The sequence below is a fragment of the Maylandia zebra genome, linkage group LG5 (assembly GCF_041146795.1).
Source record: "Maylandia zebra isolate NMK-2024a linkage group LG5, Mzebra_GT3a, whole genome shotgun sequence".
Classification (NCBI taxonomy): domain Eukaryota; kingdom Metazoa; phylum Chordata; class Actinopteri; order Cichliformes; family Cichlidae; genus Maylandia; species Maylandia zebra.
Window position 1 is genome coordinate 31,335,971 of NC_135171.1, and position 27,959 is coordinate 31,363,929.

At 40.0% G+C, this 27,959-nt stretch overlaps 1 protein-coding gene and 2 long non-coding RNA genes across 5 annotated transcripts; 2 read left to right on the top strand and 1 right to left on the bottom strand.

Moving 5' to 3' along the window:
• Positions 1-27,665, bottom strand: nisch (nischarin). 3 transcript variants are annotated; one of them, XM_004547379.3, is made up of 28 exons: positions 27,472-27,665; positions 26,334-26,417; positions 25,650-25,832; positions 22,397-22,445; positions 21,653-21,816; positions 21,457-21,552; positions 19,811-19,906; positions 19,564-19,716; positions 18,688-18,756; positions 18,272-18,457; positions 17,379-17,507; positions 17,059-17,172; positions 14,659-14,851; positions 12,269-12,387; positions 11,830-11,924; positions 10,661-10,936; positions 10,083-10,378; positions 9,474-9,688; positions 8,862-9,274; positions 8,041-8,210; positions 7,874-7,937; positions 7,555-7,693; positions 7,183-7,333; positions 6,864-6,983; positions 5,861-6,022; positions 5,312-5,484; positions 4,692-4,882; positions 1-2,366 (listed from the first exon to the last, which is right to left on the bottom strand). In XM_004547379.3, the coding sequence occupies exons 1-28, from the start codon at positions 27,550-27,552 to the stop codon at positions 2,039-2,041; spliced, it is 4,509 nt and encodes a 1,502-aa protein (XP_004547436.1). In that variant the 5' UTR covers positions 27,553-27,665; the 3' UTR covers positions 1-2,038. The 3 variants fall into 3 exon arrangements, with proteins under 3 accessions (XP_004547436.1, XP_004547435.1, XP_012773635.1); XM_004547378.3 differs by having other exon boundaries at positions 5,828-6,022; XM_012918181.3 differs by lacking the exons at positions 1-2,366; positions 4,692-4,882; positions 5,312-5,484; ... (9 more) ...; positions 10,661-10,936; positions 11,830-11,924 and having other exon boundaries at positions 12,286-12,387; positions 14,651-14,851.
• On the top strand, positions 9,224-20,364 carry LOC143418654 (uncharacterized). The gene is made up of 3 exons (XR_013098675.1): positions 9,224-9,318; positions 9,564-19,741; positions 19,819-20,364. It is a non-coding gene; the product is annotated as an uncharacterized LOC143418654 (long non-coding RNA).
• Positions 25,745-26,817, top strand: LOC143418655 (uncharacterized). The gene is made up of 2 exons (XR_013098676.1): positions 25,745-25,866; positions 26,659-26,817. It is a non-coding gene; the product is annotated as an uncharacterized LOC143418655 (long non-coding RNA).
• Positions 27,666-27,959: the final 294 nt, after the last annotated feature.

Below are 27,959 nucleotides of genomic sequence, written 5' to 3' on the forward strand. Positions count from 1 at the left end.
AAAGCTTTCAGTTTCATTTTAATTCAGTGGTATTTCCCGTTTACAATGCCCAATAATGTTAAACAACAGTGGTGACGGGTGGGAGAGCATCCTATGTGTCATTTGTATTGTAAGAAAAACAAATTACATAAAACACAAAGCAAAATATATTAAAAATAACACTCGATGATAATACTACATTTCAGAGTTCATGATGATAATAATATCAGGACCCTTGTGTCTTTTTACAAAATAAGCTTCAGGATGGGAAACATCCGTCTGTCCAAAAGCAACAATTATATTAATATCATATTATTAAAAAGCTTCATTATACAGTTCAGTAATACTGCTTCATCAGTTATAATGTGCAAGAAATAAAATGTTCAGAGAGAAGATTGTGCCGAGCAGCTGTGTGTTTGTGCTATTTCAAATGAAACCCCCCCGATCTTATCATCAGTCAGGCTGAACACACAAAGGAATAGGAACACACACACACAAAAGCTATTTTTGGTTTTTAAGCCAGTAAATAAAAGCAAGTAAATCAAATAACTTTGGAGTTATTTAAATGTTTTCTTTCCTGTTTTGATAAAGCTACGCTAGCCTTTTCCCTCTGCTTCCAGTATTTGTGCTAAGCTAGGCTAAACATGTCCAGCAAATGGAGGTGATCCACCTTCAGATCCGAGTCTGGATAAGACGGAGTCTTAGAAGATGAACCAGAACATAATATTGAATTAGGAGTATTGGAGCTCCCGTGGACCCTCTGCAGCGCCCAATGCTGTGCAAATCCAGTCTGTGTGTGCAACATCTACAACCCTCCGTCCCACCCCCCCAAAAAGAAAAAAATATATATAAAATTAAAAAAATTTAAAAAGAATATACAATGCATGGTTAGATACTTTACAAGAAGGAGAAGTTGTGCCAAAAAAAAAAAAGAAAAAAAGTCTCAGGATTTTGGCTTCGTACAAGGTCACGGGCCTCTTCTCCTGTCTCCTGTCACTGTAATCCAGTGATGTGCAGACACTACTGAGGGGGAAGGAGCCAGATTCCCACCAATCTGTAAGAAGAATGATCGCTGGGCTCAGATTTTTCAAATTACGGTGGTCACCGTCTCAGATTAGGCGATTGCAGGGTCATAAAATCCTGCATTTTCTTGCCTGAGAGACATAACGGTCGACATTTTGCTCTATGACCAATCATGTTAATCTCTCACAACAACAGGAAGGCGGCGCCATATAGAAACTTCCTGGAAAAGAATGTAAACAGACAACAGCAACCAAAGTGTTATGCGTGACTCTGTCCCCCCGCTCTGCTTCACATAGCTCTCCATTAGCCTTGATAACCCTTTTCTATTTGGCACCCCATCACTACAGGTCGCTGAATTTCACTGATGCTTCACAGTCTCTGGTCACTACTTCTACTCTCTTTCTGTATAAACACCTGTTGAGAGCAAAGCAGATTCAGGCCGTGGGTCCTCCAAAATAATCCAAACAACTCTGATAACATCACTATCATGTTTAGTTATAAACAGCTTAGTGGCATTCTGCGCTTCTACTGGTCAACATCAAAGAAGTGGAAGGACCAAAGTCACAGCACTGGTTTTCGCCCATTATGACGTACCCTTTTTGTGTTCTGACCAGAGTCGACACCCTCCGTCATCTGACTGGGCCGCAATTGTACTGATAGTGAGAAGTCTAAGCTCAGGATAAAGTCTCACTAAGCTGTGTTTGATTGGTGGCCTGTTCCTCCATCTTCAAAGAACCGAAATGCTGAGGAAACCCCCCCCCCCCCCCCAAAAGCACAGAAATGCTTTCGTCATCTAGTGCAGTGAGTCTCAATATTTTTACCCACGACTCCACCCCAGTTATTATTAATTTCTGTCAATTATTAACCAAAAAAGGGAGGAAATTTCATTTTGTGTTCATCCTCCGCATGGCCCAACACTGAGATTAAACCAATCAAACCCTGAGTCCATGTGTAAATGAACCCAATCACATGATGACTCCACCCACCAACCAGCAGCTGAGCAGTCACCTATTTGTCTGTCATCGCTGTCAACCAATCAGCCCGTGAGCTCAACAGGAAGCTCTCGGCTGCACAGCACCTCCCACTGTCGAGCGAGGAGCGAGATCAGCCTCTCTCTGCTGTCGGCTCCCGGGACAAAAATGCACCACTGCACCTCGCCCTCTGCACCCCTGCTGGCCACACCTCCTCTGGGATTAGCTTCATTGCAGCTGACAGCAAAGTGGTCCATGGTGAGGTGGCAGAGGAGGTCGGGGCCGGGCAGGTCGTCAAACACGAGAGTCAGAGCCTGGGGGTACGTCTGGTAGCCCAGCAGCACCCGGTCCAGGTCGCGGATCCTCCGGGCCTCACGCAGCTGGTACCGCTCCCTGCAGAGATTGCAACTGTCAGTAACATCCAGTTATACTTATTTCTATTAAGGAAAAAAAACAACTCATTAACTAGTGCTTTAAACATGCATTTCCAATGTATACAGGGAGTGCAGAATTATTAGGCAAGTTGTATTTTTGAGGAATAATGTTATTATTGAACAACAACCATGTTCTCAATGAACCCAAAAAACTCATTAATATCAAAGCTGAATGTTTTTGGAAGTAGTTTTTGGTTTGTTTTTAGTTTTAGCTATTTTAGGGGGATATCTGTGTGTGCAGGTGACTATTACTGTGCATAATTATTAGGCAACTTAACAAAAAACAAATATATACATACCCATTTCAATTATTTATTTTTACCAGTGAAACCAATATAACATCTCCACATTCACAAATATACATTTCTGACATTCAAAAACAAAACAAAAACAAATCAGCGACCAATATAGCCACCTTTCTTTGCAAGGACACTCAAAAGCCTGCCATCCATGGATTCTGTCAGTGTTTTGATCTGTTCACCATCAACATTGCGTGCAGCAGCAACCACAGCCTCCCAGACACTGTTCAGAGAGGTGTACTGTTTTCCCTCCTTGTAAATCTCACATTTGATGATGGACCACAGGTTCTCAATGGGGTTCAGATCAGGTGAACAAGGAGGCCATGTCATTAGTTTTTCTTCTTTTATACCCTTTCTTGCCAGCCACGCTGTGGAGTACTTGGACGCGTGTGATGGAGCATTGTCCTGCATGAAAATCATGTTTTTCTTGAAGGATGCAGACTTCTTCCTGTACCACTGCTTGAAGAAGGTGTCTTCCAGAAACTGGCAGTAGGACTGGGAGTTGAGCTTGACTCCATCCTCAACTCGAAAAGGCCCCACAAGCTCATCTTTGATGATACCAGCCCAAACCAGTACTCCACCTCCACCTTGCTGGCGTCTGAGTCGGACTGGAGCTCTCTGCCCTTTACCAATCCAGCCACGGGCCCATCCATCTGGCCCATCGAGACTCACTCTCATTTCATCAGTCCATAAAACCTTAGAAAAACCAGTCTTGAGATATTTCTTGGCCCAGTCTTGACGTTTCAGCTTGTGTGTCTTGTTCAGTGGTGGTCGTCTTTCAGCCTTTCTTACCTTGGCCATGTCTCTGAGTATTGCACACCTTGTGCTTTTGGGCACTCCAGTGATGTTGCAGCTCTGAAATATGGCCAAACTGGTGGCAAGTGGCATCTTGGCAGCTGCACGCTTGACTTTTCTCAGTTCATGGGCAGTTATTTTGCGCCTTGGTTTTTCCACACGCTTCTTGCGACCCTGTTGATTATTTTGAATGAAACGCTTGATTGTTCGATGATCACGCTTCAGAAGCTTTGCAATTTTGAGACTGCTGCATCCCTCTGCAAGATATCTCACTATTTTTGACTTTTCTGAGCCTGTCAAGTCCTTCTTTTGACCCATTTTGTCAAAGGAAAGGAAGTTGCCTAATAATTATGCACACCTGATATAGGGTGTTGATGTCATTAGACCACACCCCTTCTCATTACAGAGATGCACATCACCTAATATGCTTAATTGGTAGTAGGCTTTCGAGCCTATACAGCTTGGAGTAAGACAACATGCATGAAGAGGATGATGTGGACAAAATACTCATTTGCCTAATAATTCTGCACTCCCTGTACTGAGCCTGGGAATAGTCTATTTTCACATCAAAGTAAACATGTGAGGTTACTGAAACTAAGAGGCTTCTATCCACGGTGTGGAGAACACAACAGGAATGTGATGCTGGTGGTGGACTTACAACTTAAAATGGAGCGTGCAGACTGTAAAACATATTTAAAAGAATATGTGAGAATAAAGAGAACCAAAACAACAAAGGGCCAGTAAAATGTGGGATCGGGATCAGCAGGAACTGTCGGACTGAAACCTAAACAATCAAAAAGAGCCAGTATGTTACAGTTTCCTGTTCCTCTTGACAGTTTCTGAATTGATGCTTCTCCTCTTTGGCTTCATTGAGCACAGACTTGAGCTGTGTGTTTTCCTTCAGTATTTCAGACTAAGCTGTCTGCACAGTACAATCTCAGCTGGTCTCTGTCTCCTCTTCTTCCTCTTTTTCTGTTGCAGACGAGGACAAACAACGATTTTTTTTCTTGCGGCAAACTTGTGACTCAGACCAAGTTTAGGGGCGACACAGAACACAGAATTGATTTTAATTTTCTAATACCTGTTGGACTTTCCTCCCCACTTTAAGGTCGTTGTCGTGCATAATTCTGCTCTATCATAACACCCCTGTATACAGGCTGTTTGAAAAGGTTTTATTTCTTTGTTCTCACCTGGATGGAGGTTCTTTAGCGAAGTCTGGCAGTGGATAGCTGACATAGTCTTCATCCAGCAGGAACACATCGGTGCTGGTTAGGATCAGAGTCCTGGGCTGGAGAACTGGAGACCGGGCAGAGCCTAAATCAGAAGAGGAGGTGCCTGAGAGTGCAGAGCCTTGGCTGGGTGGACTGCTGGGGATCTGGACCTGGTGGAAAATAATCATAATCAAAATAGAGAAAACCAAGAAGCTCAGAAATTGAAAACAGGAATTATAAAACCAGAAAAACAAGACTGGATTTGATTCTTTATCTAGAACATCAGTTTTCAGCAACAGTCAAACAGCTTTAAGAGTTTATCACAATGTTACTGGAGGCCAAATTACTGTCATCCAAAATGCTCACAGTGTCATTATTACCACAGTAGCCCATTCACACATTTAGCAGATACAGAGGAGTGTGAACATTAACTGGAAGTCACGTTTCTATCGACATGAACATCCAACGTTGCTTCTCTTTTATAGATCCTTTTATATTCACAAGCTCATTGTGGCTGCAATTATGTGCACACTGAGTTAGCCTGAGAAGATCCTGCTTCCGCTCCTGTGTGCAACGTTTCTCTAAGAAGAAGTTCTTACCTGGAAGACCAGCAGGTACAGCAGGACGTTAAAGGAGCATGGGGAGGAGGACGCCACGCTTGCTGGAGTCTTCCTCTCTGCTACAATGAAGGTCAAATCTCCCATCTCCTCCTCACTGGGATAAATGAACTTCACCTTGCTGCTGTGGACCAGCTCGTAGTTCTGCATCTTACCTGCAGGGGGAGACATATTTACATTTGTTACGATGATCATTGCTTACTGGTGGTCTGTACAGATTTTATATTTGGTCAAAAATAATACATTACAAAAAAAACCACTTAAATAGATGTTTTTCAACATTCTTGAGTTCTTCATTTTGTACAATAAAGAGTAATCTTTACTGAATATATTGAACTATGATGTTATCTATGAAGCAACCAAGAATAAGTCCCTTCACAGTGTCATGATATATAAAAGTCTAAGAAGTCAGAGAAAATCAAGATCCATACAGAGAGGAAGTGCTGTCTGTTAAGAAGATGTGGGTTTTATACTTTAATATTATATATTCACTCTTACTAGGACAACAGATGGCACCGTTGCCCGAGTTACCCGTGCTTGTGTTGGTGAACTGCGAGTAGAAGTCCTGATCGGATGGCTCTGGAGGAGGAAGCTGCTGCTGCAGACTGAGAGCTGACATCAGCTCCTGCAGGAAAACGCTCGTGCCATAGCTGTCCCTGCTCAGACAGCACACCACATGATCTGCTGAGTGACCTACAGGAGGGAGAATCGATGGAAAGCTAAGAAAATCATACAGACATTATTTATTTATTTAAAAGCAATTCACTCTTAAAGGGGGCTCATCACATCTTTCCTTACTTTCTGTCATACAAATATACATACATAGATGGATGTGCATATTAAATATGGCCCAAAATGTAAAAGTTCAGGCTTCAAAGCTTTTTCCCCCCACTATTTCCTCATCACTCTTTGAAAAAAAAGAAAATACTCAAGAATTTCCAAGTTAAATCGCAGTTCATTCCTGGAAACTCATAACACTTTTTTTTTTTTTTCACAATTATTTAATTTTAATCTACCGGTAATAAATCGCCTATTTATAGGTGGAAAACCCATCACTATCATTTTCAAAGTTTGGGCGCCACTGAACAGCTGGCCCTAATCACTCTGCAGCAGGTTGACTATAGGAATGTGTCCCTACACATACAAAAACAGAACAAGCACTACTGACGCTCTCCCAGATGGTGGAGCTGATGTGCAGCTGCTGGATGTGTGACTCAGGTTTGCTTGTAACAAAGTGGGTGTTAATGTATTTTAGGCAGTTCTTTTTGTTTTAATAAATGGTATTATTTATTATTTTCCTTTAAAAAAAATTGCAGTTTCCTGTCTTTACGTGCACACACGCCTCTTGCCTTATCACCACAAATAAATTTCTATTTTATGAGAAAGTGCTGCGCGTTCAGTAAGAGGAGATAAATCTAATAGGACAGGCACACAGCTCACAGTACGAGTAAAAAAGCAAAGCTAATCTAGTTGAGTCCAAGAATAAAAATATAATGTTGGAATGTCATGAGAGAACAGGGGTAAAAGCACCCACCTACGACTCTGAAGTACTGATCAAACAGCCCAACATTGACGGCAAGCAGATCAGAGAGTCTGATGGACATACAGCAGCACAGACATGTGTCTGGATCTCCAGAGTCTGATATGTCCAACACTGACAGAAACAGACAGAAAGAAAAAAGGAATCGAGATTTAACAAAAATGATCTCAGGGACACCACTCAGAGACATATTTTATAACTCAAACAATTGCAAAAAGCGCAATAATTCAGAAAAGAAATTTCAGGAATGACTCGACACAATGATGGATAAACGTCCCGTTGACCGGGGACCAGTCACATGAGTAAATTTTACCTGAGTGATGACCCAATGTAGTGGCCGAATCCTCCAACAGGAAGTAGATTGAATCAGTGGAGAGTAGCAGACAGCAGGTGAGTTCAGTCTCAGGAGATTTGTAGAGAATCACAGACAGCCACAGCACCTGTCTCACCTCCTCCGCCTCAGACTGATATAAGTGATATATATATTTTAAAAATGATTCATAGAATATAGAATAAAGATTTAAGACCTGTCCTAAAGTTTATTTATCTAACACAGTCACTGCAAACAGTAGTTATTAGAGTTATTAGAAAATTACTGTGTTCTGATTTGAGCTCTGTTTACAAGCAAAGTGATCACTCAGAGTGATTTCTTGTAATGCACATGCTTCAAAAAAGGGTTTCTTACCTGTGCTATATATCTGTGGAAGTAGGTGAGCAGCTGCTGCTCTCCCAGTCCAGCCATGAGCTTCAGACCCGGTGACAGACCAGGAATGAGGTGGGGAGAGGGTTGGTTCTCCTCCATGTGAAGACGGGAAGAGTCCCAGCTGTGAAAGAAAAGGAAAAAACAAAAAGAAAAACATTTCAGTCCATAAATATCTGGACAATGACACAGCTCTTTGTGGTTTTCCTCTGTCAACCACATCAAGGTGTGGTTGAAATGCAGACTTTCCGCTTTAATACAATTTTATTACTCTAGGCTTGATGCTAATATTTAAAGGCTATACCTGCTGGAGCCATGTGACTGCTTGGTATTGGTACAACAGCACTGGTCTCTGGATCTATAACGACCTGAGGACACAACAACAGAGCTGTAATACTTGGAAAAGAAACCAGAAGAGGTCAAACAAAATGAAAAAAAATAGAGTCTGGTCTTCACCTTGTGAGAACTCACCTTGCTGTGAACAGAGCCTGGAGGGCCGGGGCAGGGCCACCACCTTCAGCCCCTCCAGAGCAGACCTTCGTTGGCTCAGCAACCCCAGAAAGGAGCTCTTGTTCTGGACCAGAGGAAAGCACACCAGCAGCCTGTGATCACCCAGCAGCAGCTCCACAGTGTGACTCCTCCTAGTGGACACAATACGATGATGGAAAAAAAGAGATTCACACAGATTTAAAGAAAGAAAATCAAGGAAAAAAATGTTTTGTTTATTGCTGTTTATTTTTATTTATAGTATTTATACAAAAGATTCAACTTAAAGAGTTTCAAATTAGGTTATGGAATAAATAAATAGTAGAGATTCATGATTTTAAATCTGGAGGAATCACACTAAGTTGAATATGATTAATTTGTAAAGCAATCTACTGATTAGACACGGCATAACCACAATTAATCATAATATAAAAACCATCAATGTAGCCATCATTTCAAATACAAAGATATTTTTTGTAGATAAGGTCAGAGTTGGCTTAAAGAAACTCTATTAAATAAATCATTGCTGTGTTGTGGTTTTATGACACTAAAAACAACACATTCCAGTTATATACATTTATACATTTATGTAAACGCTCCAACAGGCATAATGGTTAATAATAACAGCTTTTTCTTGTCCCTGAACTTCACATCATCTTTTTTTCCTCAGGTGCTGAAATATATTCAGATTTCTTTGCTTTGTTCTAATAATTTTATATAAACTAATGAAATTATCGATTTAGAACATAAACATACATGTCAGAGTTCAAGTCTAGAGTTACACCATCCACTCGCACCATCTTTACCTCTGGGGATGTTGTGGGTCTGAGCAGGATGTATTGCTGACTTTGTCCCCCACCTGAGCATCTCTCTCTCTGGGGTGAAGCACCACAGAGCCGAGGGCTACACGGACTAGCCTACAAAAGGAGGAGGAGAGATGACGAAGGCCAGCACTGGGCTTCTCTATTTCTGACAGCTCTCTGAAGTCCATCTTCAGCACCCACAGTTGTCGGTGGGTGAGGAAGAGCAGAGAGGGAAGGCTGGGCTCCTCAGATAAGATGTCTGAAAGGAGGAGATTAGTGTTGAGGGCAGATGACGAAGAGGAGGGCATGAAGAGGACGGGATAGCCTCCCTGCGCCCCTTGACTTTCCTCCAGCTCCCAGGAGTTGATGAGTGAGCGAGGAAGGAGTTGACAAGTGTTGGAGAGCTCTGGGTCAACCTGGAAGAAAGAAGGCATGTTCCTGTTTCTAAATATGACTTATGGTAAGTTAATAAAATAAACTCACAGGTCTATTTTTATCTTTAAAAATGCAATCAAAGAATCTGAAATGGATAAAATGCAATACAAATACAAATATTCAAAACCACTGACTGCATCTGAATATTAAACTGAGGCGGCTTATGTGTCGCTCTCTGACCTGAAGCAGCACCGTGAGCTCAGATCTAATATGCTGAAGCTCCTCAACCTCAGAGAAGATGTAGAACCAACGGGCTGGTTTTTCTTGCAGTCCAAAAGCAAGACAGGAGTCTGGGAGCTCAGCTTGGGAAGAGAGTGACAGCTGAGGGTACGGGAGCAGGAGGTCCACCTGGAGGCTGAACAGCACTTCCTCCAAAGGCAGAGTCAGATCTTGGTCTACAGACAGAAAAACAAAACACACATCTTAATATTTTACTCAATATTACAGCACTACACATCATGCATTTGCAGTGTTCTCTCAAAGGTTTAACACATAAAGATATGCCATATAATAAAAAAATAAAAATCCTTATATTTAAGAAGCCAAACCATCCAGTGTTTACAATTTGCAAATTAAACCTTGTGAGATTTTTTTTAATATCTTTCTCATCAGATCGGGTTGGAAACCAACAGTGACATCAAAATCTAGTTAGTCTCAGTTAATTTATAACAGAAGTGTTGTAGAAGTTAACTAGATTTCTTCTAAATCGAATTTGTGCTTCAGATGGAGATAAAAATGACAAAACAGCTTCCAAGTTTGCTCCAGTCTGCATGTAAACTGTGTGCTTACCCATGTTCTGATTGGCCCTTGTGAAATCATGTGATGAGCACAGCAGGCCCAACAGTTGGTCCGCAAGCACCAGGCATGCCACCTTCTGCTTCACCTCCTCCTCCTCCACCTGAACACAGTAGCACCACAGAACCCGGCGGACTTGGACCTCTTCCTGTTTCTCCTCACTCTGCTCCTCCTGATGGCCACCAGGCTCCTTTGCAGTAGGAGCAGGGAGCGACATGAAGGAGGGGCCGACCAGCTCCTCCACAGAATCATCCAGACTCATCTCAAAGTAGCCATCAGTGGACCCTAGACTGGAGTGATAAACACAGAATGAGCTAAAAGTCATCTTCAGGTCTTGTTTATAAGTTGATTATCTAAAATGATCTGTCTGTTGTTATAAATATGCATCCAAAGGATCATTTCTCTAATAACTTTTAAAAACAGCTGGAATATAACACTGATCTGATGAATTATAGAGGATTTCACACACAGTAAAGAAATTTTAGAATCTCAGAAACCCCTTGACTCTGCAGATTCAGTGGGAATCTCTGGAATCCTCAAATTCAGTAACAGAATATATCTGGTTTAAATACCTGGGGCTGCCCACTTCAGTGCCCTCTACATGAGACTGAACTTCTCTGGATTCAGAGCTCTTCTCTTCCTCCCTCTCCTGCTCCTTCTCTTCCCCCTCCTTCTTCAACTTCTGCTGCCTTAGGGTGGAGCTGAGATGCTGCGTAAGCTGGGTGATGAAGTCCTTGTTGGAGGAGGAAAGGGAAAGCAGGTGAGAAGGAAGCAGAGGACACCAGGCAGCACTGCACGAGGAGCAACTGGCCTCAACGGGTCTGGATGAGGAAGAGGAGCAGACACAACTGGAGGGGGGAGAGAGGAGAAACAGATGTGTTTTTATTGCTTTTGTTTAATATAAGATAAAAATGTCAGCTCATAAATACTGTTACCACAGCTTGGTTTAGCTCATCCTGCTTATGTGTTAACTGTGAGATAAATACAAGCTCACTGAAAATACTCTTATCACCAAAAAGAGGATGATGGTTACGCCCCTTACCCACAAGTCACGGGTCACAAACCTGTTTAATACTGTGCTGTTGCTGAAATATGAATTCAGGGAGCATATTTACAATCCCCAATTCCCAACGGCTTCAGGAGTGTGTTGGCAGGTCTATCTAAATGGTGAATGGACTGGTTCTACTCTCCTTGAGAACTCAAAGCACTTTAAAACCACATATCTCTAATCATATTTCAAGTAATTATCATCATAGTAAAAATGTAGGTAAGTGTGCTTTTTACGTTTTCTTATTGTATGTGTAATCAGCGTGGCATTTTGTCCACGGCTCTGATTGGAGGAGCCAGAGACACTCACCCTGGACTGAGCCAATAATGTCATCTCAAGCACTATACAAGTAAGACTGGAGGATAGCCTTATTTCCCCTCTCAGTTTATTATTTTAATCAGGCCTGACTGGTGAATGAATATATAGATGCACATTTTTGTTGGTTTGTTTTTTAATGTAAAGCTTTGCTTCTATCCCAACTCATTTACACAGGAACATCCAAATATGAACAGAAAACCAAGATTGGCAAGACTGCTGTCGTTGAATAGTGAGACTTTTACAAAGACTTATTCACTCACATTTCTGCTGTTGAATTATTGTCACTGAAACTCAATAACCTCCGTATATATTAGATGTTAAAAGCCAATTTTAATTTTAAATGTTATGGTAACAGCACTATTATCTGATACTGACCATACAGTAGCAGAAGTAGAAGTAGTAACAGTAGTAATGCTTGTAGAAGCCCCAGAGTGAGTGTGTTCAGACAAACTGACAACCGGCTGTTGCATCTGAAAACACAAAGACACACAACAATAAAGATCAGCTGACTCTAAACAAGATCTACCTCCACCTGAACACCTCACGTGCAGTCTTGTGCTTTCACCTGTCCAAAGTGATAATATCATAAGAATTTTACTGTGTTCCTTTGATGTGTTTGCATTCTTTAAAATTAGCAGCAACCCTCAAACATATCAGGAAGATTTTAAAGTAATACATGTAATTTAAGATCATTTATAATTAAGTAACCAATACTACCCCTCCCATCTAACCAAACACTTCCCCTTCTAACTAATATCCTATTGGTGTGATGGTAACAGACCCCTCCCATTTCCGATGCTTGTGTGTGTTTAACCTGTGCAGAGTCAGCAGACGGGAGATGTGTGTTGGTGCTAAAGCTTGCAGAGGGAGGTGTAGGATCCACAGGAGGGGGAACACTGGGGGGAACTGGGGCTTCTTCTCTGTTCGTCATATCTGAAACAGGACAGCAAACACATCAGCGATGCTGGGGGTGAAATCATTGGCAGGTGTGATACCCTTGGTTTGAGGGTATCACATCTTGGTTAAAAGATAAATCATTTAAATTTAAGTACATAAACTTCTAGTAACAAATGGAATTACGTTCCACAAAATAATAGCCATAAATAAGGATCAGCAAACATGCTTAAATGTTTAGTTTTAAAAGATTAGTGTCCACATCTTGTAAAAAGGTGGTTAATGAACAGGTGTCACGGGAACTACAGCAAAACATTAATGTCAGCAGTGGTATTATCAAGCTATAACCTCTGGGGCTGAAAAATGAAGCCAATCCAGAAACTGTAAAAACTGCAGTTTCTCTAACAGCCACATGAGGCTGGCTCCATAACTGAGTCAATCCTTATAGACTCCCATGTTATAATGGTCAAATTCTATTGAACTCCACCTCCTTCATAACCACTATATTATCTATCTATTGATCTATATCGATATCGATAGATATACACATATACACACATATGTATGCATGTATGCATATAATGTCCACCAGCTGTTTATTTGTCCCTTCAATGAAGATGATGCCTCCATTCCTGATGTAACATGGAAACAGATGATACCAGCAGTAATTCAGAGGTCTGGAATCAGGCTTTTTTTAATGGTTTTTGTTGTGAGATATAGCAAGATTTTATTTAAGAATTAAAAAGAGTGAAAATTAAGTGTTATGAGAGCTGTTAATTTCCAAGTCTGAGCTGGAGGAAAGGCTTTACAGTTTGGTTCAGAGAGACTTGTCTTTATTTAGAAAGCGTCTCCAAACCAGAGGACAGAAAGCTGTTAGAGCAGTTTATGAGCTTTACATTGTGTGCAGTTTCATCACTGTTCCACTTAGCCGCGTTTTATGTATGTGGCTAGAGACGCATGACTGACAGAAAAGTTCAGGATATCCTCAACAGAAATGATCTTTACTGACTCATCCACTTATATCTGACTTAGCTTAAAGAGTCAAAAGTAGCGGAGACCCGGCATATTGTCAGCTGAGGTAAACAGCAGATGGACAGCCTACACTCACTACAGGTGAACTGCAGCCTGAGTTTTGAAGTGACTCAGGGGTAAAAACATAAAATACCAGAAAACATTTTTGCACACCCATGTCTTTTTATTATTCCTGATTTATTTAGTATGTGGTCCCTCGTTTATCACGGGAGTTACATTCTAAAAATAACCCGCGATAGGTGAAATCCGCAAAGTAGCCAAGTTTAATTTTTTTCAATTATTATAGATGTTTTAAGGCTGTAAAACCCCTCACTACACACTTTAAACACTTTTCTCAGACAGGCATCAACATTTTCACACTATTCTCTCTTGTTTAAAAACTCTCAAAGTTCAAACCTTCGTAGAAAAATAAGTCCAGTATTATAGAATGAAACCAAAAGCACCCGCAGGTGACGACGTTTCGTCAACATTGTTGTGTTTGTTGGGGAGAAAACTTACAAACATACAGTACAGCACTTCAGAGTCACACTGCTAGCGATCGAAGATTTGTGTAAATTTGACAAGCTGGACGCATCCTGTATTGACAGGAGACACGGCACGAGATTGATTGACAATGGTCTACAGCCAATCAGGACGGAGAACACAATGCGCTGTAAAAAAACAAACAAACAAAAAAAAAAACAACATGCAAAATTGCACACAAAAAAGTCTGCGAAACAGCGAGGCCGCGAAAGGTGAACCGTGTTATAGCGAGGGACCACTGTACTTATATTCAATTATTTATTTTTATTTTTATTTTTTTTACACAAACGGTAGCAGCAGAAGGTTGACCGGCCGTGGCAATTATGAGGTACATTTTACATTTTATATTTTTTAACTCTTTACTGACTGAAGCATGTTTGTCCTATCACAGCCACCGTAGCTAGGATTATGCACTTTAATTAGGAGGGGCATTAAATCAGTTGACTGCAATCTGATATCTGCTAGTGATCTAGCAGTGAGATTTTACACACTGTAATAAAATGCAACAATTGCTTTTAGGCATGGATTCAACATCATATCTGCTTTGTAGGAAACTCAAGGATGCCGTAAAAAGAAATTTCTAAAACTCAACTCAAACGTATTCATTTCACAATAACTTAACTAGTTTGTTGATCAACGCCCAATTTATAAATGATTTAGAAGTAGTATTGAACCATCTGGCTGTTGTCCTTTATTAGAAACAAAAACAAACATCCCCTCCCTCAGCATGGCACAGCCTGATACATACATGATTACCTTTGCTGGGGCAGGCAGCCTGCTGGGCCGAAGAGGTAGAAGAGGAAGAGGAGGAGGATGTGACAGCAGCGGGAGGAGCGACAGAAGAGGGAGAGCAGGTGGATGGGAGAGGAGAGGAGGCCGGGAGAGGGGAGGGGGAGGAGGAGGAGAGGAGAGGAGGTACAGCAGCAGAAAGCCTGGTCTCCTCACTGATCTGACGGGAGGACAGAGAGGGGGGAAGCCTTCAGAGATCAGCAGTCATCTACATATCACATCACAACTCTACGACCAGCAGCTCCTTCAGCTGCAGAGCAACAAATGACCTTTTTTTTTTTTTTTTTTTTAAAGATCTAAAGACAATCTCTGATGATATATAAACAAAAAAACATAAAAACCAAACTATCTGTAGCAGTCTGGTGCCACTGTATAACAGTGAAGTTAATGAGCTAAATCTGTGTGCCTATAGTTTAAACAACTGACAGGTTTTGTAGCTTTAACTCTTTCTTCTATAAAGAGTTTTAAGGGTTATTCCTATTAGGCTTCCAAGGGTTCAACAGTTAACAAACTACAGTGAATATTCTGTGTGCCTCTCTTTTTTTTGCTATTTTGTTCCTATAGACAGGCTTTGTAAATGTGAAGAGATATTAAAATATCTGGGTTCCCAGTCAATGACTTTTAAACATTGTCATTTAAACAGGAATCAGCTTAATATTTTTAAAATTTCTTAAGTGGTGTCAAGATACATGTATGAGGACTTAGGGCATATATCAAGTCATGCACACAGAGTCAGTTATGACCCTTTGCTAAGCCTACTGCATGTTTTAGAATTAGTGTTAGTAAAATACTCCGGACTCTATTATGGCTTTGTTTAAATGAGACGAGATGCATTATTATTATTATTACATGTATTTCATGAATAATAAACGAGCTGTAATTTGGCTAAAGTTTGGTCAGTGTTTGTAGCCTGTGTGAGAAACCTTTGAAGCTTTGCAGGCCGTTATGAGTAAAGACTACTTTGGAGGCTAAATATCCAAACAGCAACCCTAAGTCATTCAGAAAGTCCTTACCTGACCTGAATTTGTTAAACTTGTTACCTTCCTTCCTGTGATACATACATGTCCTGATGCACTACGCAAAAGCTGCTTAAACACAGATTTAGCTCATAAATCAGTTATGTTGCAGTGTGTTAGTTTTTATCTCCACACTGAACGATTTATTTATATTTGATGCATTTTGAATAATTCTGCTGCTGATGTGCAATATGTGTTCAATCAGAAAATGTTAGCATGAAGGTGGTGTCCAACTGCAATTCCTTATTTACCAAGAAAACTACACAGCGCCTTACACTGAATAATTAGCATTAATACCTAATAAAACCTCTGCTAAACTTTCAAGGCTTCAGCCGTTAGTAAATAATACGATGTCAGAAAAACTATGTTAGTTACATCTAACTGGTGGGTTTGTACACGTCATGATTATTGATTGAGCTACAATCAGGTTAAAGTTATGAAACAACTACAGCAGGTTTCGGGGTTTATTTATCTAAAAGATAGGATGACACAGTTCAACTAACAAAGGCACAGTCTGACTTCAATTTCAATTTTTTTTTATTTATACAGCACCAAATCACAACAGCAGTCGCCTCAAGGCGCTTTGTATTGTAAGGCAGACCCTACAATAATAACTTCAAGAATCTGTCACATATGACTGACATCAGTGCACAACATCAGTTTGGTTCCTCTCACAGTGTTCAAGTACACCAATCAGCCATACATTAAACCCACAGGTAAAGATAATTACCTTGTTACAATGAAATTCTGAGTCATTCATAACAATCAGAGATACACTCAAATGTTGTTGCAGTCCAGGCACGACCCCCTAAGGTAAAGTGACCGCCCCGTCAAAGGGAAGGGGAAGAGCAAGCCTGACTCACAGGTCCCAACCCCTCAATGCATCGGACCCAAAGGATCTGCTGCCAGACACTACAGGACAAACCCAGAGGTCCCATATACAGACAGAACAACAAGTGTCACAATAACCTCGTAATGATGAGGGAAATGTCAGTAATGCCCATGTGATGATATTACTTTTTCCCATGATTTATACAGTTATGTAAAATACTAATAAACACAAAATCAATAAAAATACAGATATTACTTCTCAGAATTGTTTTGGGGGCGTGGGAGGGACCTACATGATTATAAGCAGGTAGTTTTAATGTTGTGGCTGATCAGTGTGCAACTGCTTTCAGCTTTCTAACATAGATTTGTTCATTGTTTTAGACTCAATAATTTTAGACAATAATAATATGTACTGTGAAAATTTTATCATGTTTCACCACAAACTTACATGAATGCTGCTAGTTTAACTACACAAACTGACACTAAGCCCTTCGGTGGGCCTTAGGGTGACAGAGTCTACCTTCTTGTCGTTGCCGCTCATGCGATCTTTGGCTTCTTTGGCTTTCTGAATGGCTTTCAACACTTCCACAGTGTCCAGCTCCTTTTCCGTCGTCGCATTACAGTCCAGGCAAACCTAAAAACATAGAAAGAAATAAAGGATTAACACAAAGATAAAAACGTGGAGAACAGAAAGACAAGCACTGTGGTGAAGTGGATGATGCAAGTGTCCTTTCTGACTGTAAGAGCAGTCAGAAAGGACTGGAGAAAAAAAAGTTGTGTTTGCCGAAACAGTAATAGCATAGGAGGAATAATATTGTGTGGTAGGTTTTGGTTGCACACCTCTGCTGCACGATCCCCAAACTGGGCCAGGACTTTGGTTCTGTAGTCTGGGATGATGCATATGGGGTTACTGGACAGGTTGAGTTTCTCCAGACAGGGCAGAGAGCCGATGTTCCTGATTTCCTCCAACTAGAAAAATACAAACACACGGTGAAAACATGACGCTGCAAACCTCAGCCAAGGCTGCACACCCCACCTGAATCAAAATCTTTGGTCCAGACAGAACTTCGTTTATGATGTTTTTGGGGTTTTTTTAATATTAAGAGGACGTCTTTCAGTTTTTATTATTTCTACGTTACATTAATTCCTGGATCTAGTTCCAGAACTTTTAATCCTCTTAGTTGAACCCATATCCAGCTCTGGTAAAATGATCTATCCGCAAATCTATCCATTAATATTTCTATACACTGAAGCATGAAATAGTATTTTATAATTTATAAGTAATGTTGCTAAGAAAAGGGTGAAACAGTGGAATCATATAAAATCTTTGGAGGCGTTTACAAACCAAGGTGTTAACGAACTCTTGTAAATATCAAGATTTTTTATTTATTTATTTTTTAAAGCTATGATCAGACTTATTGTTCGGAAGTACAGCAGGTTTATACTTCTTAAGGCAATTCTTCAAGAAAAGGATACCAACTGAGAAGGAAGAAGCCCTATATATTATGTAAAGTAGAATAAAATGTCAGGTTTAATCATTTCAATACTCGTTTACATCTTTTATATACATGTTTTTTGTTTTCTCTAGTTTTTTAATACAATTTTTACACAGCAATGTTAAAAAAAAAAACTGAGGAGGAAATGTTAGATATGCCGTCTTGCAACAAACCATGAAAAGAGAAATGTTTTTGTATTCTCCCACATGGCCATCAGGGTGTCCTTGGTGTACTTACCTGTGCCAGTTGGTTGTGGCTTAAGTCCAGGCTGACCAGAGAATAGAGCTTGGTGAGACCGGTCAGTCGGTCCAGCTGGTTGCCAGCCAGGTTCAAGGTTTTGATGTTCCCCAGACGAGTGTGAGCTGCTTCCAGAACCCGGAGGTTGTTATAGGACAGATCCACGTGGACCAGATTGTACAGGTGCTGTGAACACAAGGAGGTCATTTTTGTTTACACATTTTTTTAAAATAACACACATTTAACACCACTACATTGCTGCAGTGACATTTAAGACTATAGAAATTGTCCAATCATCCTGAAAATAACAACGTTGTTCATTTTATCAACTATAAAAATATTTTTGGATGTTTCAAGAATTATGCAGACGGTCATATGAGGCATGACCTGTCCTCATTCTTCATTCTGTCACATACCTGGAGGTTTTCCACTGAGGACAGCTGGTTGTAGCTCAGATCCAGAAACTCCACCTTAGGCATCAGTTTCTACAAGAGAAATAAACTCAGTGTGGGGATACGGGGCTCTGGCTGTGAGCACAGAAGCATCACAGAGCTGCTGCTTAAACCTTCTGTTTGCAAGTGACAGCTAATAAGCAGAAAGTTGGTTTGAAAGGAACGGCATTAAAAAACTGGGAAAAACTTCCCCATTACAAAATAAACAAGGATTGTTTTAAATAATGAAAAAATATGATGGTGAAATAAGCATGATATGTCCCCTTTAATAATTTACACGCAAAACCGAGGAATATACAATCTTCCCATTGAACCTTTTGTGATTTCCTGTCTCTTTGGGGCTAAAAGAGGCCACCCGAACACATCAGATATCAATGGAAAGCTCAAGATGTTCTCTATTTAATACGTCATGTCCATTACGGGGGACGTAAATGAATAGGCTGATTCTCAGGAGCTGTAACTGCAACAGCTTGTTTCTGTGACTGAAAATAACAGAGGAGAGCTGTGAAAAAAAAAAATCATCATTATGTAGTTTGGTGTTAGGTTTTGTCCATCAGTGTGTTACGATATCTGGGTGGAAATTTTCTGTTTGTTTTTTAAAAAACTATTTTTTCTTACAGCAGAAATCTCACATTATTATGTTGTTTAATTAAACAGACAAAAACTTACAATGTGTATCATCTGGTAATGTTATTATGTAACATTTTATCTGTTATGTGGTGTATTTTTCCATTATTTCACTGTGAGGAAAACAAACAAAAACTGCTTTTAAACATAATTACTGACTGAACTCTGGGTGAAGCTGCTGATGTTGCAGGTTTTGGCGGGTGTGTGTCTCACCACTGAGCTGTCGATGCTACTGATGCAGTTGTGACTCATGTCCAGCGTGGTGAGATTTCTCCACACGGGGATGACAGCGGTGACCGGACACCCAGACTCCACCCCCTCAGGCTCCCACTGCGAGAACTCACTCGCCTCTGGGACGAGGACAGACTGAGGCGTCACATAAATGAAACACGTCAGTATCAGTATAGTGCAACACACAACAGTAATACTGTTCATGTACTGTATTTGATCTAAAATGTACCATCATAGATTCGGTGGAGCGATGGATGCTCATCGTCACCAAGCTCGACCTCAGAGAGGACAAACCAAGAATCTGCTGAGAGCTGCACTCGGTGATCTGAAGACAGACACAGCTTTTAACATTGTTAAAAGCTGAAGGACTTATCTTACCACTGATCATTTACATTTGGATAAACTTCAAAGAGTGATAAGGGATACTGCGTCAGCATCTCCTATTCTTTTTTCTGTTTGAACTCTGAAGTGAAATTCAGATTAAAATAAAATTATTCAGATCAACAGCTGAGCTTTTTTTCCACAGTGGACACAAAGAAACAAATAAACAAGTTATTATTTTGTTTGTTATCTTTTTATGAGTTTTTATCTTCCAAGTAAAAAAGTACAATTTAGTTCGACATCAAATGACTCTAATAACAGGTATTTATAGGCATCAGCTCCACTCATAGGCAGCCGTAGGCTCTGCCAGCCTCGTCTTCATTAACTGGAGTCCCCGTACTGGACCTCACAATAATGTTTCTGCTGCTGGTGCCTTTGGAATCAATTTAACAAAATTCCCAAAATTCCCTATGGCTTGTTGTGAGATAGAGTCTATCCAAGAAGTGTATGCTTCAATTTCAGTGAATAAAATTCAAGTTTTATTCATCTGTTGCTTACAGTGTCTGTGAATGGCGGAGACGGAGATTTGTGGAAAAAGCCATCCGGTCTCTTGACATAAACTTCCCTCAGCCACTCGCTCATTTTCTCTTCGTCCATCCAGCCCTCTGAGTTAGCTTTGACGATGACGCCGGCCGGAAACTTTTCTTTTGGCAAAGTCTTCCTCTTGAAAATGACCATGGGTGGTAGTTTCTGGCCATTAGCTTGGCAGCCCAGACCTACAGTGAAGGATGACTTCTCGTTCCCTGTGGTGTGTATAGATACCGTACTGGTCCCTGTTTTCTCGACAGTACGGTTCACGGGGATGTCAAAGGTGAGGGGGACCTCGTCCATGTTAGTGATGTGTTCTGGCCGGATCTTCTTTTCAGTGATCTTATTCTGGCAGTCGAATAGAGACTGTAGAGACACTTCTACCTGCTGTTCTCTGTTCAATAACCCACTGTTCAATTTTGTCCTCTAACTGCGGCCATCGTGCCTTGTTCCCTCGGAAACTCCTTTTGGTCTTCTTTACTTGTTTTAGGTCATCTTTTTGCTTCCTCCACTTGCGCACCATGGACTCATTAATGCCGAATTGTCTGGCAGCTGCTCTATTTCCATTCTCTTCTGCATAACTAATTGCTCGAAGTTTAAAATCAGCTTCATAAGCGTGTCTCTTCGCGGGTGCCATTTTGGAGTCGTTATACACACACAACACGGTAATGTTGTGTTGAAGCACAGTATGTATTACTCCGCGAGGCTCCTGGCAATGGTAACCGTAATGCTCCAAAAAGTGGCACTAAAAATCTTTTTTTGACAGATTTTTGAGCATAGTGTGCCACATAAAACCGGTTCGAGGTCAGTAAGCACAAACCAAAATTCATACATAAGGCGTACCAGATTATAAGGCGCACTGTCAATTTTTGTGAAGATTTAAGGATTTTACGTGCGCCTTATAGTGCGGTAAATACGGTACATAAAAACAGACAAAACATATTTCATGGACAGAGAGACAGTTACCTCTATTTGCAGCAGGGATTTGAAAACAGACAGGTCAAAGGGGAGACTCGCCTCCTGAATATTACTGGTTCCTACTGGACCTCTGGTACCAGAAATCTGAGAAACAAAGACAAAAACCAGTGAGAGCCTTCACCACCTCTGATGCTCAGAGGGAAACGACATGACAGGGATTTCTGGTGTATAAGTAGTGTATAACCTTGAGGTATCGCAGCCTGCAGGTGAAGTCGAGGATGTGTCCCAGGTCTGTTTTGGCATCGCCATTGCAGCAGGTTGGTTTGGCCATCCGCAGTTGCTGGGAGACGGAGAAGAGCTGCAGAGGACGGAGAGAAAACACCTCGCCGGCCTGCAGCAGCTGCTCACCTACAGACAGACAGTGTGACACTGCTCACTGTACAAACCAGGTGTGTCAAATTCATCTTTTCATTCTTTTCATTTTAAAACAAACAATAACAAAAAAGAGCTCCACAATTACTTAAATGTATAATAAACAACATGAACCATCTTTTTAAACATTTAGAAAAAAATCTTATATATTATCTTATTTTGCTTGAGTATACAGTTATTACATGTATATTACAATTTTAGAGTATTATGGAGCTACACACAGTTGTACTTTACTCTTTACTACGTATTGAAATCTAGAAATCGTTTTAACTTTCGATAAATGCTGAGTGGAATCCTGCAGTGGCATCCTCACACAGGAGTCAATATTTATGATTCAAACATTTTCAATAAAAAAAAATAGAATTATGAATGAGGTCAATACAATTTTCACACACTGCAAATACACTGTCTGCCTATTTGGACCCTAACATGTCACATGTAAGACACCCTTGGTCTACACACTTGTTATTTTCTTTGCAGGAAGCTTCAAACGGTTATTTACAAATCAGATGTTAACAAGACCTCTAAAGCAGGTCCACTGTGTCTGCTATCCTACCTTTATGGAACAACTCCTCTGCCAGTGCTGCAGTGATGCCATTGATTTCCTGGAAGAGCAAAACAAATTATATTAACTTTAAAATAACTAACAGTTGTCATTACTTGAACATGGAGCCATCACCTACAAATTAACTGAATTAACAACATTAGGTCGTGTTTGGACGATGACACAATAAGAAACACCTGAGATAAGATTTTATATAATCGTCGCTATTTTCATTAGTCTGTTACCAGACATAGTAGTTGTTTATTCTAATTGTTAACACTGTCACTGATGCACAGTGCTGGTAAATTGTTGCACTGTAAATGTTAGCCACCATCTGCCACCAGATGGAGCATTTTTGTTGACAAATACCTTAAATCTGTTAATCTAGGCCCGATCTTTTTGTTAACACTTTCATTGTTAGCTCTTTTTAAGGGGAAAGAATGAGATTACGGATACAAGCGGTGGAAACAGGCTTTCTCCGAAGGGTCGGCTCTTTTTTAGCATAGGGTGAGGAGTCCAGTCATTTGGGAAGGGCTCAGAGTAGAGCTGCTACTCCTCAGGTTCTCTAACATCTGTTAGACGTCGTCTGTGAGTAACAGCAAATAGAAAATATTTCTACGCCCATTTTACATTCAAGCTTTTTATTATATTACATTTAGATTCTGAATTACTGAATCACTTTTAATCACCTTTCAACGTTTTTCAGTTTCTTAAAAGTCCGTCTTTATTGTAACTTCTCCCCTACCATCCTTGTATTTTACTAATATTTCTTTAATTCTGTTTCTTCTACTGTAAATTGACTTGATACTAATGTTGACACAGATGCAGATCATAGGTCACACTCTATATTGATTCCTGATCTATTTTCTATGTGGGGAAAAAAAGGTCTTTGAAGTTTCTGAGTCTGAACACAAAGTGAAACGCTTGCATATGACTGAGGTATGCAAAAACTCCACTGATATGAGTTTTACGTCACTGTTAAACAATGCAAAATGACAGAAAGATACACCAGCAATGATCTATAAACAAAAAAAGCTTGGAGCCATGCAAATGCAACCGGTTTATGATTCCCATCACTATGGCTGATCATCATTTCTTTACTGATGCTTTCACAAAAGTTTTTTTAAAAACTTCAAATAACATTAACACAAATCAACCTGCAACCATGTTTTAAAAAAGTTTGCCTGCAGACACCTGGATCTGTCAGCTGTCTTCCTTTCAAACACATTACACTTTGATGTAACCGAACATTAAACAGAAGATACAGATTCCCACTATCATTCCAAACAAAGTTATCCGCTACAGTCACATGCTGTTCACTTCAAGTCACATGAGAGGTTTTCCTGTGTGTGCTTTGCCGTGCAGGCTTCTCAAACAGTGGCCTCTTTTTGTTAATCCATTATCGCCATAATGTGATCACTGTCTCTGTCATCACAAAGCCTCAAACCACTGTGTGTGTTATACAAGACTGATCTATCAAAGAAAATTAAGTCACAGAAATTATATAATACAAAGAAACAGAATATAATAGTTATTCTTGATACATGGATTCAGTTTTATCAACTGTTCAGCCCAGCTCACTTACAGAGACCCCAGTGGTTTCTTTCAATGGGCAACTGGGCCATTCGTGTAGCATTGAGATTTTATCTACATCTAAATTTGTTGCATGATGAACTCGTGTGAAACTGTGACAAACCTAACAAAACCATCAGCTCTCTGCCTCCTGATGTTAACCTGTATAATCAGTCAGCTCAGTATGATGAGAAATGAGCCACAGAGTGAGAAATCCATGATCAGTTTTTTTTAGATGTTTTCACTCTTGGCTAAATTAAGGGCTTTGTTTTGCTGAACTCTGTATAAGGCTAATATAAAACAGGCTAGCTATCAAATCTAACAAGGTGACAGTGAACTTTGGGATTAGTTTTCAACCAAGCCTAGACGTTGAGAAAAGACCAGTTAAAGATGGTTATTCAGTATTGTTTGCTGGGATGACGCTGTGGGATTAGAACATTACCGAGGGTAATGTCTTCATCCGTAAGAAGGCTGTAAAACTGACAGTGACTCAGAGCTCGGGATGAAAGTTGCAGCCAAACTCATGACGTGATCAATTCTTACAAACACAGCATTCATTGTGCAAAACACTGTGACACGTACAAACATGATGTATTTTTTAGACTTTATCAGCACGTTTTGCAGCCCTTAAATGGAAGAATAGTCCACTTCACCATGACTTTCCTTCATAAAAGCTACTAAATAATTTCTTTGTATTATTTAGGAGAGTCCAATAAAATACACTCAGTTCAAGTTCATCAAAAGGGCTCAGTATTTTTTATTTGAAACATTGTCTGTAATTTATTGCGATTGAGGTTAAATTGTTAATAATGTTTTAAACTTTATATATATTTTATACATGATTTACATCCTCACATACTGTTATTATGAGTCTTTTTTAAATACGATGTTGTAGATTGTTTAATCAGGCCTATAACTGATGGATGGTGTCTTGTGTTTACTGTGATGAACTGCTTTGACGTTAATCTTAAATGAAGAGACTTTTTCTCAGGAGTGGGTGCCATGTGTTTGGGCTTATGTCACTTCAGGATAGTGTTTTGAAACCTGTTTCTATAATGTTATACTGAAGCTTATACGTACCGATAGCTGTAATTGTGCTGATTGTTCGAAGGGAATGCTTTTACATTCAAGAGAGATAAAAAACTGTTTTACTGTGGTATTATACTGTAATTCTTTGGCTCTATAAATTTGAAATTCTCAAAATCAGGAGCATATTTGAGAGATGAACTGATGTAAATATGTTATGATTAAAAATAAAAATGAGATATTACTGCTACTGCTTGTAGATTCTCTGTTTAAGAAAAAAACTCTAAGCTGGAAAACTTAAGTGCAAAACATTTAACACAAAATAAGGTCAATTAATCAAGACAGCAGGACAAAACTAAATAGTTCAATAGTTCAGTCTTGCTGTGTCAACAGTTAACGTTTTGTTTCAACACGAAGTCGTATGTTGAAATAGGAAGAAAAAAAGTGTTTGACTGGTTTTGTCTGAAGAACCTGACTAGTCTGCACAAAGTCTTTATCTCAAAAGTGTCTAACAGATTTAAAATGAATGGGAACATCTAGATCTTATCAACCAGCATGACTCTCTGACCTTGTTTTCTTTGCTGTAGTGAAGACCTAACAGACCTCCACTCCAAACTGAGGTTATTCTAAATCATGAACTGCACACTTGTTTATAGGTTGTACTCACATAGAGATGAAAATGTAGGAAGTTGGTGAGCGGTGTGGGCGTGGCTTGAGGAAACTGCTGGAGAAGAGTCTGCAGGTAGAGCTCCAGCTCCTTCTGCCGCCGCTCCACCAGACTCTTTGAGTTCTTTCCCAAGATCTTCTTAGGAGGAAGCAGTCGTCTATCAACCTTTTTCTCTGCCGTAAGCTTAAGCGGAAACAAACATCAGGAGTAAAACCAGGTTTGATTTTCATAATAAAACAATCCTGCAGCCAAGAAACAAATGTTTCCTAGGTGCAGAGAGCATGAAAAGTTGTAGCTATTCTCCATTTTATATCATTGTAATTTGATAAGACTTATCAGAATGCCATTCAAACAAGAGAGAAATTGGCATAAAAAAATTTGAGGAAATTGTTAGAGATATTTTTATGAACACAATTTATAGACAGTAAATTGTCCTATTAAAAGGAGAGAAAAAAACTACAACAAGTGCTAAAGGTAGTTAGCATTGTTGTCTCACAGCAAGAAGAGCCTGGAATCTAATCCACCATCAGGGGTTAGGTTAACTGGTGATTCTAAATTGCTCATAAGTGTGAATGTGTCCATCTCTCTGTGTTAGCCCTGTGACTGTAGTTTACTAGAGAATTCAGACTAAAAAACTGAACTGTTGATGGTGGCATAAGGCTGCTCACTGGCCCACTTTATTACCTTCTCATGGAGGTCGTAGAAATCACTATAGCGGTGCTTCACAGTCCACCTGTGCTGTCCATCCGTCACATCAATGATGTAGACCTGAAACATCAGAGAAGCATATATTAAAATCTGTGACCCAGCAGAGGATTCCTGCATATAAAAATTTTTAATCTCCACCAAAGAGGTTTGGAATTTCTGCCAAAGGAAAATCACCAAGACTATAATAAAATATTCTTGACCAATTACATTTTAAGTGGGTTTAAATTCATGAAATCGTTAAAACATTTTACCAAATAACAGAAAATTCACAGCACACTTATACGTGTTTGCTTGTTTCCAGGATCAGATGAACCCAAATGTTTCCTGAAGGAAGAACTTCAACGTACAGCTGTTGTATTTAAAATGCAGTCAGGGTGGCTATGTGGTGACTCACTAGACAAAAATGCCAGAAATCGTCAAATGTATCACACCTAAAATAAATAAAAATGTATTGAACTAGGGGGACAGTTGACACTTAATTCAAGCATTCAGGCTCTTTGTGGATTAAAAGCATCTCTTCAATTCAGAAAAACATGGCAAAAAAATATTATGTGAACAAATCACTCTCCCATATTAAGCTCCATTCAGATGAAAACGTGTGGTGACATTACTTGTTTTTAAAGCTGAGTGACCTATATTAATAATCAATTCAAAATCTGATGTTTTTTCTCTGTCCTGCTGTCTTGAGAAAGGATTTAACTTACAAGAGGCAACAGGAGCAAATCGGGTTATCAGCCACATTAAATAGCACAGAGTGTTACAACACACAGCACACTGTCATACAAGAAAGGAACAGAAAATGACTGAATCCGTAAAAGACTATCAGATTTACACATTCAAGAGGAAACACTGTAACCCAACCGAAACCGTGTGTGAAAATTAAGGCAGCAGTTAGCAGTTAGCCTGTGAGCTGCTCTTTCGGCTGCTTTTACCATGCTCTGAAGAATAAAGACATAAAGCCCGAATCCATCTCCATGTTAAGTCCAGTACAACACACCCACTGTCTGGGGAACTCAGAAATATTACTCGCTGTTTTTCCGATAGACCTGGAAGCCGGGAGAGCTACAAGCTAAGCTAACTGGTATTAAGCTAAAAAGAGCGGAGCGGAGCTTACAGTGTAGTTTTCCACCAACTCTGAGCCGACAACAGATACTTTTCTCTCCGAAACCTCCTCCGTAAACGGGACAGGCTCCATGCTGTGATCAACGAGAGCAGATTATCTATTACTGAGGAAAACGGTTGCTAAAGATGCATAGCGTTCCTTTTCAGTCAGCCGCCTCCTGCCGCCATGTTTGTTATGATGCTGAACGAAGCAGGTGACTGGCTGACAAAAAAAACTTTATTTAAAAGTTGTTTAGTTACAGTCACCTTTAAAAAAAAGTTTGCTTTTTTCTTTTCTTGATTCTTGAAAATAAATAAATAAATGATGTTATATTAAAATATGGAGATGAGCATGTGTCATTACTATAGCCACGCCTTGTTTGGTGAACTGATCACCCCGATTCGTGTTTCAGCTGCTCCCTTCAGGTTTCCCCACAGCGAATTATTTGACACACCCTATCCCCATCACCCTCCTCTGCCACACCAGCAGTCGGCATGGGC